Source organism: Cibotium barometz, chromosome 58 (genome assembly GCF_041138505.1).
Source record: "Cibotium barometz isolate CiBa-2024 chromosome 58, ASM4113850v1, whole genome shotgun sequence".
Taxonomy (NCBI): domain Eukaryota; kingdom Viridiplantae; phylum Streptophyta; class Polypodiopsida; order Cyatheales; family Cibotiaceae; genus Cibotium; species Cibotium barometz.
In genome coordinates, this window is record NC_141103.1 from 18145014 (window position 1) to 18166234 (window position 21221).

The 21221-nt window shown below is 45.6% G+C and overlaps 1 protein-coding gene across 3 annotated transcripts in view; it reads right to left on the bottom strand.

Annotated features, from left to right (window-relative positions):
* Positions 1–21221, bottom strand: part of LOC147605985 (uncharacterized) — a 103496-nt gene that overhangs the window by 20509 nt on the left and 61766 nt on the right. Inside the window, exon 6 of one of the 3 annotated variants that reach the window (XR_015265038.1) lies at positions 16447–16515. The exons of 1 other annotated variant lie outside the window; for it this stretch is intronic. Coding sequence is in view for 1 of the 2 variants with exons in the window: in XM_086792477.1 (XP_086648603.1) it covers positions 16447–16489 (43 nt within the window). In the remaining variant the exon portion in view is untranslated. The remainder of the gene's footprint in view (positions 1–16446; positions 16516–21221) is intronic. One more of the 3 variants, XM_086792477.1, reaches the window with a different exon arrangement.

The window sequence follows — 21221 nt, forward strand, 5'->3', positions numbered from 1 at the left end:
GTCATCCATGTTCAAACTTCAAACTCAAAGTTTCAAACTTCAATCCTAGATAAAAACAATGCAAGAAAGAAATGAGCCATGGTGTCCAAGGGATTTTAGCAACATCCTCTATGAGGTCAAGACTATGTGCTGCACAAGGAGTCCACACTATCTCTGGGAACTCATCCTCTAACATTCTGCCCATGGACACACAATTAGAGCCATTGTCAGTAATCACCTGCACCACATGCTGAGCACCAATCTCTAACATTGTCTGGCGTATGTGTTGCCATATAAAGGCTCCTCTCACCACCGTCCCTGGAACTGAAGCATCAATGGCACGCATAAACATTACGCCCTTGCAGGAGGACACCAAAATGTTATAAACATTCCTTTTCTGCATATCTGTCCAACCATCACATAATATGGTGCATCCATATTTATGCAATGTTGCCTTCAAAGGCTCCATCTCAAGCTGTACAAGATCTTTCTCATCTCTCAAGTGCTTCTTGCGTAAGGAGTCATATTTGGGACCCTCCCACTCATACCCAATGCGGCTAATGGCTCTCATGGTCTTCTTCCATCTTGGAGTGCGCACAATGTGAAATGACAAAGCACACTGAATAAACAACCTTGTCAATTCACGGGTGGCCTCAGCAACTGCTGCTTTCTGAAAACGAGCTTTAATGCTTGCACTCTTCAAAGAAGGCCTAATGGGCAAGGAAGACCTGTGGGCACAAGGAGCAGAGGTAGAACCTACAGCCGTTTGACTCTGCATCTCTTGTTCATCACCCACTCTAGCTCTTTTGGTGACATCCTCCTCCTCTTCCTGCATGTCATCATGGCTGCTTCCAAATCCTTTCATGGCTGCTTCTTGCTCCCTCCTCCATTGTAGAAGAGAGGCTTTGATATCCTGGGGCACTTTATCACAAGCACCAATGCTTTTGCCTTTTAGACCTGAAAAATGAGCCTTTATCCTGTTTGCAGATCCACCTGAGACCTTATCATAATACTTGCACTTCCATTTTTCAGTGCCTGAACCCCCCCATACTTGCCCATGGGAATGACATGAGTCCACATTGAATCTCTAGCACGAGGCATTTTGGAAGCCTGGAAGGATGTTGCCCAAATTTCAAGTTTTGAAATTGGTGCAAAAATAAAGCAAAAATATGAAAACAGACAAGTACCAACCTTGCTAGCACGGTGCACAGGTCCCGAGGGGGCGGGTGGCGGAGAAATCACACGAACGAAGGCAAGCGTGGGGAAGGACAGTCAACTTTCTCCTCTGTACTATGCACAGCGTGTTTTTTTTGCTCTCTGGAAAGCGACTGAATCGACTGATATGACCCGTCTTAAATAACATTAAAAAATAAAAAGCCAAGTTTGAAACGCGTTTCAAACTCCCAGACGTTTGAAATGTTTCAAACGGGTCAGCTAAAGTTTGAAACGCGTTTCATAGCAACACTGCGCTAGAGGTTTCCCTCTGCAGCATAAGGATAGGCTACTCTGTCGTCGGCAAACTCTGTATCTAGAAGCTCCTCTAGGGGGTGAATGGGGAGGCTCATGCCCTGTGTAATCCTATATCCCATGTCTTGAGGAAACACAACTCATCTCCTCCCGCAGCTAAGAGGAACAAAAACACTGGCAAGACTGGCCGCAAGAGCAGAAGAGGGGGAGCCACACTCTTGCGAGGGGGGCCGTGGTGGCGGTTGGAGGAGGGGGTTGAGAGGGAGAGGCAAGGCCGAGAGGAGAGAGAGGGAAGTAGAGGAGGAGAGGGAGGCCAAGTCTACGGAGAGGCCAGAGGATGAGGCAGAGGAAGGGAATGAGGCTGTGCGGGGCACCTGCCTGATTTCTATATCAGCCTCATGGTTGTTCCCTTCATGAGGCCCTTAGTCTCCCTCTACTCTGGACATGGCTCTGTCACCCCAAGAAAGTTTCTTCAAGAGATACCTCCTCGGATACCATTGTAAACCCAGCGGGGCGTGCACTGACAGACTCAACCACGTGTCCAAGAGATAAAGATATAGAGAGAGAGGGGAGAGATAGAAGGGAATAGGGATCTTGCATAGTACAGCACATTGAGTACATTGAGTAGGAAACAACCCTCGTCCACTTTTAGGAATTTATTTAGGAACAATCCACAGGCATGCTGGCTAGGATCAATACAATCAATGAATACAAAACAAACAGATATGCCGATGTAGGATATCCAAGTTGATGTCAATGTCGAGGCACAAGATCTCTGGTGCCGAGCACACCATGGGGATGACCCACAAGTATCTCTCACCGGGCTAGTAGCAGATCCAATATCCAATATCCAAATCCAATGAATCCAAGTCCAAGTTCCAAGTCCAAATCAAATCCAAAACCAAGTCCAAATCCAAGTCGAGGTTCCATAACCAAGTTCCATGTTCATGTCCAAGCTTCATGCCTAAGCTATATGTCCAAGTTCTCCATGTTTATGTCCAAGCTTCATGCCCAAGCTATATGTCCAAGTTCCATGTTTATGTCCAAGATTCATGCCCAAGCTATTTGTCGAGTTTCCATGTTTATGTCCAAGCTTCATGCCCAAGCTATATGTAGAGGGTCCGTGTTTATGTCCAAGCTTCATGCCCAAGCTATATGTCCAAGTCCAGGAACACTCGCTCATCCCATGAGTAATCTCCACAGCCTTGTCCATAAAGAAAACCATGGAAAAGCTCTTTCTTGCAAGAAAACTGATATAAAACTTGTTTTAATGGTTTTCGGGCAATAAAAACCTCCCAAAAGCAATTTTTAGGGTTTCTGAAATTTTCAGTCCGTACATGTCCGTACGGCTGTATGGATCTGTACAGTTGTACGAAAAGATGATGACGTGGCACTGCAATTGATGGAGGCGCTCTGAAATCAGCGCAGCGATGAAAAGCTCCATGATTTGGTTCATAGATGATGATGAAGAAGATGATCCCCGCGCTTCAACGAAGATGGCAACGCGATGAAGAGGTTCTTCTTCAACTTGATGCTCAAGAGAGGCTCATGCTTCTTTTATACTTGGGAAGCCTTGCTTTTTGCCAAAGCGTTTTGCCTTTTACTTTGGTTTTGGTCTTTTTTTTATAATCAAATATTACTTAAACTTTAGTCATAAGTTCTTGTGTTACTTTTGTAGCTTCAAGGCCTTGCTTTTTGGCCTTGGAGCCACTTTTTGAAAAAGTGGCTTTTAGCTTTTTGATCCAGTTTGATGTCCTCTTTCCAATGATACCCTTAGCTATTAATCAACACAGTTGACTTTTTGCTTTTTCTTGCTTTTTGACCAAGATTGGTGCTTTGTCATGTGCCAGTTTTAAGAACCATGTTCCCATGTGTCCACCAACCTGTCCATTTTTTCGGGAAAGAGTTCCATCATGTGAAAAAGAGCTTGGAGGGCCAAATAGTTTCATTGTGCACAGGTGTGGGAAACCGATATAAGCATTTACCTGCAGTTCCAGAGCATGGTGATCTGGCAGTTTTATGGACCCCTCTCTCGACGAGCCCTCGGTGGACCCTGTATTAATCGTCACCCTAGGGCCCCCCACACATCACACTGTCCTTCAGCCCGTGCAGCCTTGGGAACCAAGGTCATCAGAAGAGTACCACAACTTTCAAATGCTGAGGCCGAAAGAGTGGAATCCACCAAAGCTTATCTACGAGCCGAAGGAGTTACCATTGCAGAACGATCTAGAGCTACCCGGTCTATTTCTCATGGAGAAAACAGGGAGGCTATTCCTAGGCTAACTTTTTTTTCAGATACAGCTTCTTCGGGACAGGTGAGGGAAAGGAAGGCAAATGAAATTACATCAACCGGTAAGATGGACTTCAAGACGAGAGAAGAGCGCCAAGTTTGATGTTTTTTATGGAAAGCAAGATACCTAGAAAGCTTTATCCTTTGTCAAAGCAATTTGATGCTGCTTTTGGAGGTGACGACTACTCCAAAAAGTTAAAGCTTCACATGGTTCGTATGCATTTGAAAGATGCCGCCGGCTTGAATTGGTGGCTAAAAGTAATACGAGAAGGGACCGAGCCGAAGACGTGGAGCGACTTCAAGACTTTGTTTAACAAGATGTTTTTATCCGCAAACTTTGAAGCTAATGTGCAAAAGCAATGGGATGAGTTAAAGAAGAAAGCTGGTTAGAACGTGGCATCATACCTTAACAACTTTTTAGTAGTCTTTTTTGAAGTTTACTTCTTATACCCCCATTCCATCACTAATGAAAATGCGTAAGTCTGTCATGGATTGCAACCTAAGCTTATGCAAGCAGTTTACATGGTGGGACCAAAGACATTGGAAGAAGCTCAAGACAAGGCTTTGCAAAGCCGAGGCCTTGTACATGACTTGGATGGACGGCAAGACAAAGAACGACAATCGGAATCCATCTCAAAAGAAAAAGTTTAAAGACCGATCCTCATCAAGAAGCTGATTCTCTTGAGAAGAAGGATGGGAGTGGAGACAAACCCCCACTCTTTCGAAGAAGATTGTCCCTCTAGCAACATGAAGAATATACCAAAGAAGGGAAGTGTTTTCAATGTGGAAACAAGGGACATATGGTTGCAAATTGTCCTGTCAAGCCAAAGCAAGAAGCCAGAGAGATCAGAAGATCACTAGATTGACATCATGCCAGGAAGTTCAACAAGTCGTTTGCAGTGGTGCTTAGCCCATTGCATGTTTCGACATATAAAGCCGTGGAATCTTTGTGGACCAAAGCTGAAACAGAACTCCTTTGAAGCATTGAGACTTTATGCTAGCAAAGGATCGGTGTTGGTTATTTTAGATCTTTTTGTGGTTGAACATGATGGGATTGCAGTGGAGCAGTCTTGAACCAAGAAGGCCATGCTATGGCCTATGAATGTCAAAGACAGCAAGGAAACATATGCATTATCTCAGAGATCCTTGAGCCATGCGGTTTCTTTGGGTTACCATATGGACTAAGGATCTTTATGCTACCAAAGAGGATTTCAAACATGTGTTGGAATAGATTGCAGAATAGAGATTTGCTGGCTTCTTATGTCATCAAGAAGGGTTTTCTTATGATGCGAACCCAGGATATGTACGACACAAGGAATTGAGGCCAAAGTAATGAAAGGGTGCCATGCTCCTCCCTACATGGGGCATAGAGACACCTTGACTACACTTCAAGCTTTGGAGAGCTACCTTTTATTGGCCTAGTATGAGAAAGACATTGAGCTTTATGATTCGAGAATGTTTACTTTGTCAAAAGGTCACGTTTGATTGACAAACACCAACACGACTATTGCACCCGTTGAATGTTCTATGGGAGAGTATTGTTATGGATTGGATTGCCAAGGTCACGGAATGATAGTATATGGATCTTTTTCACGATACCAAGAAGATCAACCATGTATGTCATTGGTTGGACCTTTCAGATCATTGGAGGATGTATAATGCCTTCCATGACAGTTTATGGAAACCATGTCCAGGGTTACCCCCAGAGGAGCTTGTATTGAAGGATCCATCAGGGATGGAAAAGCCAGAACAGATTGTGTTTCATTCTAGGAGAAAAAGAGGAAAGAAAGAGGTCAGAAAGTTCTTGGACTTCGAGAATTATTCGCTATTGGATGCCAAATGAATGCCAAGGAAGTACTTCAAGGACTATCCAAATATACTTCAAGCTTATGAGAAAGTGGTTGGTTCAAATATATTTGAAGTACAGGTATATCAACGTCTTGCAATCAAGATAGATTCAAGAGGGAGGAATTGTACCCCTAGCCCTCTTCATTGTATATATATTGGACTAGAATCGATCATTATTCTGCTTATAATGGTTACTTGGACATGCTCTAGTTGGGTGGCAATGATGCCAGATAGCCCAAGGAGCAAGATTTGTATATGGGTGGCAACGATACCAGATGCCCCATTGGACGGCAACGATGCCAGAATGAGATTTATATATGGAAGGCAAAGATACCAAATGACCCATTGGACGGCAACGATGCCAGATATCTTAAATTTCGCAGTTGGCAGTCATTGTGACCAGATGGCCCAAATGATTGGATTGGATTTCGCACTCGGGCAGTCATGGCGACCAGATGGCCCAGATGACTATATTGGATTTCACAGTCGGATGGTCATTGCAACCAGATGGCCCACATGACTGTATTGGATTTCGCAATCAGGCGGTCATTGCGATCAGATGGCCCACATGACTGTCTTGGATTTCGCAGTCAGACGGTCATTGTGACCAAATGATCCATATAACTATATTGGATCTCCTAGTCGGGCGGTCAATGCGACCAAATGGCCCAGATGACTATGGAAGAACTCTCGGGCGGTCCTAGTGACCAGATGGCCTTGAGGATAGTCTGAGTGGTTTCCTCGAGAACCAAATGGCTCAGCACGGTTTCCATGAAACGAGACAAGACAATCCATGAACAGGAGGATCATTACTTCTGCACTGCATATGGATGTATGTTTGAATTTCTTTGACTTTGTGTGTTGTTTTTCATGTGTGGACAATGCTTGGATTTATGGCATGTGATAGTATGCTGGGCTCCAGACTACCTGGCGAATACCTGGAGTACCCAGTAGACAAATACTTGTTTGTTGACTAGCTTGTGTCTAGTTTTTGCAGAAGGTGAGTATGCATTTATTTTATCTAACACATGTGACAAGCCATGACGAAGTACCATAAAAAACAAAGCTATTGGTAAAAGAAAAGGCATTGAGATGCTGCCAAATGAGCAAATGACTCCACATATATGGGAAAGACTAGATGCACAAGCTCACCAGATGCAGCAAGTATCTTGAAACATATGGATGTACTTGATGTACCAAAAATATATGAACATACCAAGGACATGAATGTACTTGGAAGATATGGACATACTTGGAACACTTGCGGTCCACAGTTGAGAACAACGGCAATGTAAGAGGAAGGGAATGTAGCTATTTGGCCCTCTGAGCTCTTTTTCAGATGATGGAACTCTTTCCTGGACACATGGACAGGTTGGTGGACACATGGGAACACAGTTCTTAAAATTGGCAAGGGAAAAGTACCAGTCTTGGTCAAAAAACAAGAAAAAGCAAAAAGTCAACTGTGTTGACCAAGAGGTGAGGGCATCATTTGAAAGAGGACATCGAATTGGATCAAAAAGCTAAAAGCCACTTTTTCAAAAAGCAACTCCAAGGCCAAAAAGCAAGGCCCTGAAGTTAGAAAAGCAACACAAGAACTTTTGACTAAAGTTTAGTAATATTTTATTATTAAAAAGACCAAAAGCAAAGTAAAAGCCAAAGGCAAAGCAAAAGCATTGCTTTTTGGTAAAAAACAAGGCTTCCCCAAGTATAAAAGAAGCATGAGCCTCTTTTGAGAATCAAGTTGAGGAAGAACCTCTTCATCGCGTTACCATCTTCGTTAAAGCATGGAGATCATCTTCTTTATCATCATCTAAACCTAATCATGGAGTTTTTAATCGATGCTCGCTGATTTCAAAATGCCGCCATCAACTGTAGTGCCACATCATCATCTTTTCTTACAACTGCACGGATCCGTAGAACCGTACAGGCGTGTACGGACTTTCAAAAACCCTAAAATTGCTCTAAAAATCCTAAAAATTGCTTTCTGGAGGTTTTTATCGCCCGAAAACCATTAAAACAGGTTTTATATCAATTTTCTTGCGTGAAAGAGCTTTTCCGTGGTTTTCTTCATGGACAAGGCTATGGAGATTACTCATGGGATGAGCGAGTGTTTCCTAGACTTGGACATATAGCTTGGGCATGAAGCTTGGACATAAACATGGAACTTGGACATATAACCTGAGCATGAAGCTTGGACATAAACATGGAGAACTTGGACATATAGCTTGGGCATGAAGCTTGGACATGAACATGGAACTTGGTTATGGAACCTCGACTTGGATTTGGATCCAGACTTGGATCTAGACTTGGTTTTGGATTTGATTTGGACTTGGAACTAGGACTTGGATTCATTGGATTTGGATTTGGATATTGGATATGGTACTAGCCCGGTGAGAGATACTTGTGGGTCATACTCGTGGTGTGCTTGGCATCAGAGATCTTGGGCCTCGACATCGACATCAACTTGGATATCCTACATCGGTTTTGTATTCATTGATTGTATTGATCCTGGCCAGCGTGCCCGTGGATTATTCCTGAATAAATTCCTAAAAGGGAGTGGGGCCTATTCCCCACTCAATGTGGTGTACTATGCAAAATCCCTATTCCCTTCTCTCTCCCCCCTCTCTCTATATCTTAATCTCTTGGACACGTAGTTGAGTCTGTCACTACGCGCCCCGTTGGGCTTACACACAAACTGTAACTTCTGAATTGGGGCAGCTCATACCTGCAAACAAGCTGAGAATTCTGGTTTTGGGGCCTTTAAAGTTAGTCAAAGTGTTGCAAGGCTGCCACCGATCTGGTTAATCATGACGGACAGATTTGTACCTGCTCTTGTGCTGCCCAGGGTACTCTATCGGTCCCTTGTAGGGGTAATTTGAGGTTCAAAGGTAAATGTAAGTTGTCCATCGGCATATGGAAGCTAGGTCACAGGTTTCGACCTTTTGGACAACCATCAAAGGGAAAAAGAAAGCTGCAAAGAATCTCTTGAAGGGAAATTTAAAAAGTTCATTGGCAATGACTACTGGTTTGGAATCTATTTTCAACCATTTTCGTTTGCACATTGCACTTACTCGGTGATGGAAGCTCACCCATATGCTTGTACTAGAAATACTCCTTTTGCAATGAAATACCCTAGCGCAGGTGGGAGGAGGAGGAGGATGAGGAAGAGGAAAGGGAAGGGGGGGGGGGGGGGGGAAGAGAGAGAGAGGTTTGGGGTTGAGTTTGGTGGTTGGCCGGCACATCTTCAGTCCCTCAATGCAGTGTTGATGGTGTTCGAATGTCTCTTGGCACATTCTAATGCCCTCTGAAATGGTTGAACACTTTTATGTGTGGTTGAACCTTGTGGTTCATTTAAAGTGTTTTAAGTTTGCTCCAAGATCCACACTATTGTTACAAAAATAGTGTTTATTCAAGTAATTTTGTAGAGTATCATGGGCTAGTGTAGGTTTCTCCACTAGACGGGGATGAGCCCATGCTCATAAATGGTCTTCAAAAAGTTTTTATTGTGGTATAGGTGATTCTTCATCAGTTCAAGCAAGGAAGGGAGCTCTAGTATCTCCTAAAGTTCAAGTGGGGTTTCTTGTACAGTACGCAATGTGATTCGATGAGAGCAAGTTCATGGTCTATTCTTGTCCTTTACTGTGAGCTTATCACGAGGCTTTGCAGCTAAGGATGAGTACAAGAGAATGTGAGACACTTCTTGCTTAACATGGTTTTCAGGTGTCTCAACATAAACACAGGTGGGCCGCCACCAGGGATGGTGTCATGTGCACAGTGTGTATCTACCGTGTGCTACACGCACGCAAGACTAGTTTCGAGGCTTGGGGAAGCATGGAACTAGGCAGGCTGATTGACGAGCTGAGTTAGGGATATACTAACGGGCGGGCACCCAAGTATGGACGGGCGGGCACCCAAGTGTGGACGCCCGATGACCGGCCAAGAGCCTATAAAAGGGTGGCCAAGGTTAGTTATTGTAATATAGAGAGTCTCGCGAGTTTGTGAGAGCTCTATGGTCTTGGAGCCTAGATCTAGTGCAGACGTGCACCTACTTTATGCAGCCGAGGCCAGCAGCGATCTCGAGACCCGCGAGGGTAGCTTCATGGCGGTATGGGACGTTGCGAGGAGGAGATTGGTCGGTACGTCATCCTAGTTAGCTCAGCTCGTGGCTCGGTGGGGATAGCCAAGACTGTGGGCTTGCCCACGGCTGTCATGGTTGGGAGGTGAGTCAGGCCTGCACCCCCTTTGTTGTTTGTTTGTTCGTTTGTTTGCAGGATTCGAGTCCGAACCAAGATCGATCACGAGGGGATCCGTGGGGATTTGACAGTGGTATCAGAGCATACCTCATGAACGAGCAAGTCGGTAGGTAGAGAAGAAGAGGTCGAAGAACGGTATGTGTTAAAAAGCTTGCTGTTTTTTCTGTGCATACTGCAGATTTCAGAATAGTATGTGTTTTTTCTTCATCAAAGACACCCATGTTGATGGGAGATGGTAGTCTTAGAAGGGTTGATTGTTTTGCAAGAAGTAGGGTCTTTTTGCTTGGCAAAGAAGAGGTCTGAATCGTTGTATTGTAGAGAGAGAAAAAAGAAAAAAGAGCATATTGCTTTTCGTTGAATGAACGAGTGAGAGAGAGAGCGAAGTATGCGAGGCGTTGTATAAGCTATTGGTTGACGTGTTGCAGGCGGCCAGGCTTGCAGCCGGCCAAGCATGCGAAGGCGCCCTAGGCCGGATAGGCAGGCGGCTTAGGCCGTGTAGGTAGCGAGGCGGCTTGCGCAGCCAGCCCAGGCAGCGCTGGAGCGCCTACGCCAGGCGGCCAGGCCTGCGTAGCCAGCCAGGCAGCGCCCAGACCAGGCCTGCATAGCCAGCCCAGGCCACGTGGCCAATCTTGTGCGAGGGAGGCGCAGCCTGCACACAGGCCCTGGCAGCAATGCTGGCGACAGCAGGAGTCGACGACAGCAAGCGCCGGCACTTAATCGAGGAGCCAACAGTTAATCCTAGAGGGGGAAAAAAAAGGATGAAAGCACACGTTTTTTTTTTAATGGGCTTTCTCTTTTTTGAGTTTAATTTTTTTTTTTAAAGTTTTAAAAGAACCCTCCAAGGTTTTCAAGGTTTAAAAGTGTTTATTTTTTTTTAAGAACTTAGAATATATATATCCATATATATATATATATATATATATATATATATATATTTATTTATTTATTTATTTATTCAAGAAAAAAAAAACACAAAAGCTCAAGCAAAAGCTAAGCCTAGCTTTTGGAGATTTTTGGCTTTTGGGAAACTTTTATAAACCCCCTGAAGTGGGCTTCTTGCCACACATCTCTCAAGTTCTCAAGTTTTCAAGCTCTCAAGCTCTCAAGTTCCCGTGCACTTTTGTTGTGCAAAGATCAAATTTTCTCTCCACGCACCCTCTTCACGATGTCGACCCAAGAATCAGAGTTGGAGCCCCTCGTGGAACACGAAGGCTTGCCGGCTACGGAAGGTACCGATGCCGATCTTTTTGACGATTTTGTGTCAAAATCAGATTTCCAAGAGTTCAAAGTAGCTCTCGAAGCTTCTTCGACGGAACGTCAGGCACAAATCATAGCCCAGATGCAAGCTTTGCAGAACTCCATCACTCTATTGACCACTACCCTCTCTACTTTCTCGGGAATGGATACCTTGACTTCAGCTTGAGGCCCCAACATTACTCCGGAACCGTTTGGGGGCGAGCAAAAGCAGCGAACCAAGGAGATCGTGGACACGTGGCTACATAAGTGGCACGTTCACTTTCAGTTTTATCCATATGATGATGGAAAGAAGATCCAGTTAGCAGCAGGTTTCCTGTCCGGCAAAGCTTTGCTTTGGTGGAAGGAACTCAACCCTAAGCCAACGACTTGGGCACAATTTGAAGACGTTTTCAAGAAAGAATTCCTCAAGAAAGAGGATGATTACGATGTTGTTGCCCGGTTTTCAGCTTTGACCCAAGTTCGACACCAGCGAAGAAGAAACGACTCCTTAGGGCTTTAAAGCTCAAGAAGGAAGGACGTTGTTTTATCTGCGAAGAAAAAGGACACATGCGTAACGAGTGCCCAAAGCAAAAGGCTACCAAGACAAACGCAGGACCCAAGCCAAAGGCAGCTAACCAGTTGTCTTTGACAGGTACGTCAATTACTGTACTTTCTCGCCCTAGTACTTGTTCTGATTGTCTGTTCAATTCTAAGGTATTTGGCGTGCATGATCTTCTCCGAGTTTATGGAGAAGTGAATGGCCATAAGATTCACATTCTTTTAGACCCTAGTAGTTCGCATAACTTTGTTAACTACAAACTTGTACAGAAATTGAGTCTTGATACGACACTCAGCGAACATACCTATGAGGTACGCCTACCTGCGGGAAGGCAAGTTTGGGTCGCAAGGTGGAGATGCTTCCAATCCAGATTCAGGACTACAAAGATACTCTGGAATGCTATGTCATGCATCTGGAAAATGTAGACTTGTTATTAGGGATTCAGTGGTTTAAGACTCTTGAAGTCCAGATAGATTGGTCTAGTCATATTTTCTCTTTTCAGCATAGGGACACCACGTATAGTATTTTAGGTGATTGTATTCATCCCTCTCAGGGACCTCTTGTAAATACAATTGATTTTGGAAATGTAATGAATTCTTCTTTGTATACCGCTTTCCATTGTATATTGATTCCACTTTCTTCTTTTCTCATCCCTTCCATGGATGTAAATGACTTAAGTGTGTTTCAAAGCAAAGAATTACAGAAGATACTTGATTCGTTTCAAGATGTATTTCCTAAGGAATTACTATCAGGTTTACCACCTGAACGGGCAGTAGATCATCGTATTGACTTGATCCCTGGTGCTCATCCTGTCAGTATTCCACCTTATAGGATGAGCCAAGCTGAGGAAGATGAGTTGGCTAAACAACTCGAAGATTATTTGAGGATGGGTCAGATCCGTCCAAGTAAATCACCTTGGGGTGCACCTATGTTGCTTAGGAGAAAGAAGGACAATACCTGGAGAATGTGTATAGATTACAAGAGATTGAACAAGCTCACCATTAAGAACTGTTATCCTCTCCCTAGATCAGATGACCTGATTGACCGGTTAGCAGGAGCAAAATATTTCACGAAGATAGATTTACGTACTGGCTACCACCAGATACGTATTCATGAAAGGCATGTCGAAAGAACCGCCTTTCGGACTAGGTATGGCCATTACGAGTTTATCGTATTACCTTTTGGGTTAACCAATGCTCCAGCCACTTTTCAGCAAATGATGAACGATCTTTTTCGTGAACATTTGGGGAAATTTGTGGTGGTGTTCCTGGATGATATTTTGATATATAGTCGTACTCTTGAGGATCATGTCAGACACCTCACGATTGTCTTATCTATTTTAAGACAGAATCGACTATATGCTAAGTTAATCAAATGTGAGTTCTTTATGACTGACATCATTTACTTGGGACAGAAGATCACTAGAGATGGATTGAGCATTGACTATGACCGAGTTCAGAAGGTTTTGGACTGGCCTATACCGCGAACTACCGATGACCGACTTATTGAAAGGTCGTGGACGTAAGTCAAATCAGCCTATCACTTGGAATAATGATTTGGATATGGCCTTCAGACTTTTGAAAGATAAAGTCAAGGAAGCATCTATCTTAGCATTGCCTGATCCTAGTCGGCCTTATGTTCTTGAAACTGATGCCAGTGACTATGCTATCGGGGCTGCTCTATTTCAAAATGGTAGACCGGTTGCTTTTGAAAGTAAAAAGCTAGACAACACTCAATCTCGTTGGCCAACCCTTGAGAAGGAGCTTTATGCTGTGATTCATGCTCTCAAGGTTTGGAGACATTATTTATATGGCTCCAAGTTTGTGGTATTGATGACTGATCATCAGTCAATCAAGTATGTGTGTGATGCGGATGATTTGAGAGGAAGGAAAGCTCGTTGGGCAGAGTTAATGCAAGATTTTGATTTTGAGATCCGTTATCGGGAAGGGTCCATGAATAATATTGCCGATGCGCTTAGTCGAATTAGAGAGGTGAATTCTTTGTCGTTCACCGAGATTTCTACTGACTTATTTCAGTCATTGAGAGGGCTTTGCAGGACTCATAGTTATTTTGGTCCATTTTGGCAGAAGATCCAGGACGGGAGCTCATTGATTGACCAAGACTCGATGACCGAGCAGTCTACCATTCAGGCTGCAGGAGGCCAGAGGATGATTCGGAATGGTTTATTGTTCCGTAATGGCAAAATTTGTGTACCACAGATCTCGGACATTAGGTCCAAGATTCTGAAGGAGTGTCACGACGCCCCTTCTGCTGGACACCCTGGGATACAAAGGACACTATCATTAGTGAAACACACTTTTTATTGACCAAAGATGAAAGGGTATGGAGAAGATTATGTTCTCAAGTGTCAGATTTGTCAAGCAAATAAAGCTGAACGCTTTAGACAGGCTGGGTTGTTGCATCCTTTGCAAATCCCAGATAATAAATGAAAAAGTATTTCCATGGATTTTATTACCGGATTGCCAAGAACACATCAAGGCCACAATTCTATTTGGGTTGTGGTAGATCGCTTGACAAAAATAGCTAGATTTTTACCGACCCGGAAGACTATTACAGCTACGCTATTAGCTCGGCAGTTTATCGAGCAAGTGTTTAGACTCTACGGGTTACCGCAGGACATAGTCAGTGATAGAGACTCTAAGTTTACGAGTGATTTTTGAAAACTTGTTTTTGAGAAGTTGGAAACAACTTTGAATTTGAGTTCCTCTGATCATCCTCAATCTAATGGCCAGACTGAAAGAGTGAATCAGATTTTGGAGGATATGCTTCGAGCATATGTATCCAAAAGACAGAGTTCATGGGAGGATTATCTTCCTATGTTAGAATTTGCATATAACAGTACTAAGCATACGAGTACAGGGTTTGGTCCTTTCATGCTTATGTATGGTTTTCAACCTAGATCACCTGTTACAGTAGGATTCTCAGGACTTCAGCATGATGCAGCACGTAATTTTTTGCAAGATATGCAGGAAATGTTACAAGTTGCAAAGGAATCTATTAGAAGTGCTCAAGACCGAGACAGGTTTTATTCTAATAGACATCGTTCACCCAAAGAGTTCTCTGAAGGAACGATAGTGTATTTGCGAGTTCCGAAAGATTCTGAGACTTTACGGACAGGTAGATCTCCGAAATTATCCCCTAGATACTGTGGACCATTTCGTGTTACACGACGGATTGGTTCAGTTGCATATGAATTGGATTTGCCTTCTCATGTGAAAGTTCATCCTGTATTTCATGTCAGTAGACTTAAGGAAGTACTGGGTGGAGCAGATCAATTAGTTACTCCTCAAGAAATTATAGATGTCGAGGACATGACATTTGTTCCGCACGAACCTGAAAAGATTCTTGGATTTCGTGAAAGAAGATTGCGTAATACGCTTATCACGGAATACAAGATCAAGTGGAAGGATCGTGTTGAGGAGGACGCTACATGGGAGACATTGACTACTCTTCAGAGAGATTACCCTCACTTTTTAGTGAGCTCTTAGAGGAAGGGGAGTATGTCATGTGCACAGTGTGTATCTACCGTGTGCTACACGCACGCAAGACTAGTTTCGAGGCTTGGGGAAGCATGGAACTAGGCAGGCTGATTGACGAGCTGAGTTAGGGATATACTAACGAGCGGGCACCCAAGTATGGACGGGCGGGCGCCCAAGGTGGACGCCCGATGACCGGCCAAGAGCCTATAAAAGGGTGGCCAAGGTTAGTTATTGTAATATAGAGAGTCTCGCGAGTTTGTGAGAGCTCTATGGTCTTGGAGCCTGGATCTAGTGCAGACGTGCACCTGCTTTATGCAGCCGAGGCCGGCAGCGATCTCGAGACCCGCGAGGGTAGCTTCGTGGCGGTATGGGACGCCGCGAGGAGGAGATTGGTCGGTACGTCATCCTAGTTAGCTCAGCTCGTGGCTCGGTGGGGACAGCCAAGACTGTGGGCTTGCCCACGGCTGTCATGGTTGGGAGGTGAGTCAGGCCTGCACCCCCTTTGTTGTTTGTTTGTTCGTTTGTTTGCAGGATTCTAGTCCGAACCAAGATCGATCACGAGGGGATCCGTGGGGATTTGACACACGGGCTGCCCAAGGTCAAAGTGTACACATTTGTATACAAGCTAGTCCAGGTCCCAGGCACCTTCCAAGCAAGTTGACACTTCCCATGCAGCATGGGCAGGCCAATCAGGCACAGGACAGGTCAGGATGACCTGCTATTATGCATTTTAGGGCATATAAAAGGAACTTTCCTCTCCCCTTTTTAAGGTCAACTATGCGCACTTCTGGCTCTTGCTGTCCAGCTCTCTCCTTCAGCCTGTGAGCGGGCTATAGCAGCAGAAAAACAGCTGATAATTCATCCTAGTGCGGTGGGCACCTCTTGTTTTCCTACAAACAAAGGTTCTCAATTGATTTGGACTGTGTGATTGGTAGTATTTTCAGTACAGCCTTTAGCAAGATTTTGAGCAAGCTTGTAGTGCTCTCAAAAGTAACGCAGTTTTGCACTAGTTCAGGCATTTGAGCATGCCCATGAATTTCTACAGGCTTCTCTCCAACCCTCCTCTTCATGCTTGATCTTAAGCCAAACTAGGCTATGAAATGGTATATATTACTTTATTAAGCCATGCTTATTTGTTAAAGAGTATGCCGTTCTCTAATTACTCATATAAATGAAAACAATGATACACTTTCATTTTACACAGGTGTGCACAAAATATAAAGACAATCACCAGTTAGTAGATTGCCTCGGGAATAACTATAAGTTTTACAAAACTTTAATCATAAGAAAATATAGAAGTGCTGTGGTACATACCTGCCATGTCCCGAGGTTGAGTTGTCCGTTGGTGATTGGAATCCTTCATCATAAATACCTTAGTGTTACCTTTGCACAATAATTTGCGTACTCGGTAAATTTTGAATCAACTTCCCATTGTTGAATACACAAAACCATTGAAGCTTTTCTTCCTTCTAATACCTTTGGACAGAACATTTTGCATGCTATAGTGCAATGAACCATCTCCTTGGTTGTTGTAACTCAAACCACTTCAGAATTCAAGGAAAATTTATGAGTGCAATTGTTATATGTCATGTATTGAGGGGATTCTTGTAAGCATACCCTGGAAGTTTAGAGGGCTCAGCCGGTTTTGCTACTAGAAGGTGGGATTATCACCATCAAAATTTTAGACAAGAATGATAAAATGCAAATTACTTCAACTTCGGACACTCTATTACAATTGCCCAATTTGTTTTAAAAATATGGAGTCAAAATTGCTTCATCCCGATGCTCTCGCCAATTGCCAATTTAGAAGATGGTTTAGATTAGGGTAGATAGAATATATAATGTTATGTATATTAAGTTTTTTCTCAATACCATCTATAAAAAAAGTTGGAATAAATCTTATCTCTTTATGATGAATTTTTTATGTTTTTCTTCCTAAGAAATGGTTATGCTGCTAATGCAACCCTTCAAGATTGAGAATGACAAAAAAAAAACTGCTATCAATATGTCCAAGAATCCCATTTTTCTATTCTTTAATCAATCGTCCATTTTTATGGATATGTAATGATGAATGATCCTCTATGAATCCTTATTAATGGAATGGAGCCAAAGGATGATGAACCTCCTTTTTGCAAAATTGATATACCATTTTGACGTAAAATTTATCTTTTCATGATGTTTTTTTTTTTTCTGCTTGAGAAATGTTCATGCTCTCTGAGAGCAGCCATCCACGAGAGGACTACCCTCACAAGTGTTTTTCCTCTTTTGGAGTTTCTGAGCATGTACTTCGGCCTGTTGGTTGGTTTTTCATATAACTAATAGAAGGAACTATTTGGGAAAAGGGGGGGAAAGGGGGGGGGGGAGAGAGAAAGAGAGAGAGAGAGAGAGAGAGAGAGAGAAATATTCATTTTACTAATGCAACCCTTCGGATTGAAAATGATGGTGGAAATTGCTACGAATATGTCTAAGATCCCATCTCTATTTAATCAAATGTCCATTTTATGGGGATGATGAATGATCTCCTTTTTTTTTTTTTCCGAGAAAAGATCCGTTCATTAGTTATATAAAAAACGCCCATAGGGCTACAAAAGATCCTCTCTGCTCATAAGAAAACAGAGCAGAGAACAAAGCAAGGCAGCCAAGGAGACTCTCCCTAGGTGCTGAAAAATACAAGAATCAGTACAAAGAACTGAGAGGCTATATCATACAATAGGAGGGGGGAAAAGCCAAACAGGTGGCCTGTAGTGCCAACGGGGGGACTCCACGTGTAGGGTATAGAAGGGGCCGCTGCGCCAAGTGGTGTGAAAGGCCTGGCGCCGCAAGATCGCCTCATCCGAGTCGCCCCGGATGCGGTCGTACTGTCCTCACAGGGTGTGGATGAGCTCCTGCCAGATCCCCCGAACAGTCTCGGCTGGTGGCTCCAGTCTCCCCTCAAAGGCCCTGAAACACCGGGCCCTCCAGGTGAACCATGTCGTGAGACTGCTGAGGAGCTCCCATCGTAGATCCCTCTCCTGTGTCCAGCCGGCGGACGAGAAGTCCGGTGAAGGAACAAGGCGAGGCTGGCCCCTAATGAATCTGATGGCCTGGCTGTCCTGCTCCGTCTCATAGCCCATAGCAGGCCCTGACGAAGTCGACCACGCAGTGGCACCCCACGTATACATCCCCTCTGGAGAGAGGGGGGGGCCAGAATGCGCAGCATCTGCAGCCAAATCTGCTGCGCCTGAGAGCAGTCCCATAGGGAATGTCTCTGTGTCTCCATAGGGTGGCCGCATCGGACGAAGGCCGCCGGAAGACCGCTGTAGACAAGCCAGATGCCAACTGCAGAACCCCTGTGGGCGACCAGCCACTGGAAAGTCGAGATCCTGCGTGCTTGTCGACTAGCCCAGAGCCTGGTCCAAAAGTCCTCCAGGAACTCTGGTAAGAGTCCCAGAAGCCGCCAGTGCCCCGATGCAGCTGGAGAGACCATCCTCCTCGCCGTCAAAATATGTCGCCCCAACCGAACAGTATACTGGGAAAAGGTGATCTCTGTGGCCTCAAGGGATGCATAAGGATCATGCCACTCGTACTCGCCAGGGTCCCACTCGAGCCGGGCCAAGGGGCGCGCTGCATATGCCCATATACGCCAATCAGAGTCCACATCTGCAAGATCTAGGTCAATATGCCACTTCCGAGAAGCGACGGCCACCACCCGTATCCTCTGAAAGATGCACTCTGCAACCAAAGGCGACTCCACCTCCACTCTCTGAAGTCTGCCCTCATCCTGGATCTCATAGTAGAGACATCTGCCATCCTCAGTGCAAGCTCTGACAGCAATCAGGATCTCCAACTGAGTAAAGGCTCGCATCCACCGTGGGGCCACGGGCTCGAGAGGCGTGAACCACTCCTCTGTGAGTGCCTCCTGAATGTCATCCCTCATAATCAACCCCCCTCTGAAGTGACCCAGCCTCTCCACCTGGACCTCCTCTGGGAGACTACAGAAGGCCTGCCAGTCTCCAAAACTGCGTGCTAGGCCTGCCGCCAATGGTCCCCAGGCTAGACGAGGCCGAGAACCCAGCATATGACCCTGCTCTGTGCGAACCGCTGGGCTCCAGATGAGCGGCTGTCTGGCCCGCTCCTCATCACAAGAAGGAGGTCTCTGAGAGAGCCCCGGTCTCAGCAACTCCCAAGCTCTCAGGATGCTCAAGGCAAATCTGTCCTCCCATCCTCTACTAAGGCCTGTTCTCCTCATCTCTATGAAGATCCATCGTATCTCTGGTGCCCAAGTGCCCCCTGCTGGGGGAGCTCGAGCCTACAGCCGCTACAAAAGAAGCTCTTTCCAAGGCTCAGCGCTCGCCTGGAAGCAGCCCCCGAACAATAAGCTTCCCCAATAGAGCTAAGCTCGATGAGTCCCTGGGCACACTGGCCTGCTGCATCCTGGTCAGAGCTCTGACTATCATGCCATATCCTCTCAATGTCCTCAGCGAGACTAGGATCTGTAAGTACCCTCTCTGGGATCCTCAACTGCAAGCTGGTCTCCCGTGTCCTCTCCTCAAGAGTCAAAATAACTGGCGCATGGTCTGAAAAAGAGGTGCCAGCGAGAATGCCAACGAAGCCTCCTCGCTCCCCTAACCTGTCGCCCACATAAAAGCGATCAATCCGTGATAGATTAGTCCCTCCCTGCCGGGCGATCCGACCGAGAGAAACTAAGACTGTCCTGAGAGCGGGAGAAGGCCTCATGCTGCCATGCATCAGTGATCCTCAGTGTCATGCAAAATCGCTCCCAAGCTGCAAGTTCCGTACCGTGCACTGTAACATGACTGCCTCCCACCCTATCGGCCGGGTCCTCAAGCATGTTGAAGTCTCCCCCGACACACCAATGTGCAGCCTCTGGCAATGCATCCGTAACCTGGGTCCAGAACTCTGCTCTAGCACTAGCATGGTTGGGCGCATAGACATTGAGCACGCCAAAGAGCTCATCATGCGTCCTCAGAATGACATACTGTGCTCTACCAAGCACAATGATCCCGCGATCCACAATGGCCTCCCGCCATACATCCGCAATGACCATACATACTCCTCCCTGTCCACCCAAAGGGCCAAATCCTGCAGACCAAAAGGTGTCCCATCTACCAAGCATCACCGAACCATATCTCCGGATCCTGCTCTCACCCAAATGGTGCTCCTGCATCAACAGAATATCAATACTGCACCCAACCAGGCACTTCTGAAGCTCCTGCCTCAAGCAACCATGATAACGTAGATAATGTGCGCCACCAAGGCCCTGTACATTCCATGAGATGATCCTCATGGATGACCTGCTGAGGTGGATGCTGTCTCAGCCGTACGACGGGCCTTCGCAAGCGGCTTGGATGGAGAATAGTCCCCATCCGAGCGGCTACGAATCTGTCCACCCAATGTACTGCAAGAATCTCGGATCAGGCGCTAGTGGCTGTGTCCCATGGCGACTGCCTCCCGCTTAGACACAGCACCCTCGTGTATACATACATATCCAGGGTCGCGTTCTAAGTCTGCCACAATGCGAACGACCAAATGTCGAATCCCTGAGGCATCCACACTCCCGGGATCAATGAAAAAGTGAGCCAACTCCCCTAGTCGGCCTATCACATCTGTCACCTCCAGATCGCTCACATGGTGAGAAAACTCAACTGCCTGAGTCTTCAAAGTGCTAAGAGCGAGCTCCAGGGTCCACTCCCGATCGCAAGGGCCACAGAGAGGGAATGAGAAGGCCACCGCTGAATCAAGTGCCTCCTCCCTGTGGGCCGGAGGTATCACTACATGAACTCGGATGGGTGCTGGCTCATGGGGGCCCTCTGCTCCAAAAAGCCGTGTGAAGGAGTAATCAAAAGCCTCCGAGCGCTGTCTAGTGTCGAGACGACTCAGTCGACTGCGGATAGAGGATATCCGTGAAGCCCGAATCGGCATGGTAAGTCTCCTCTGCGGTGCTCGAGCAAGGTCGGTGCTCAGAGCCCTCCGGACTGCAGGTGAACGCCAGGGGACTGCCAGGGCCTCTGGAGGAGCTGAGGCGAGCGGGGGGGGGGAGAGAGGGGGGGAGAGAGGGGGGTGGGGAAGGAGCCGCTGCCGAAACCGGA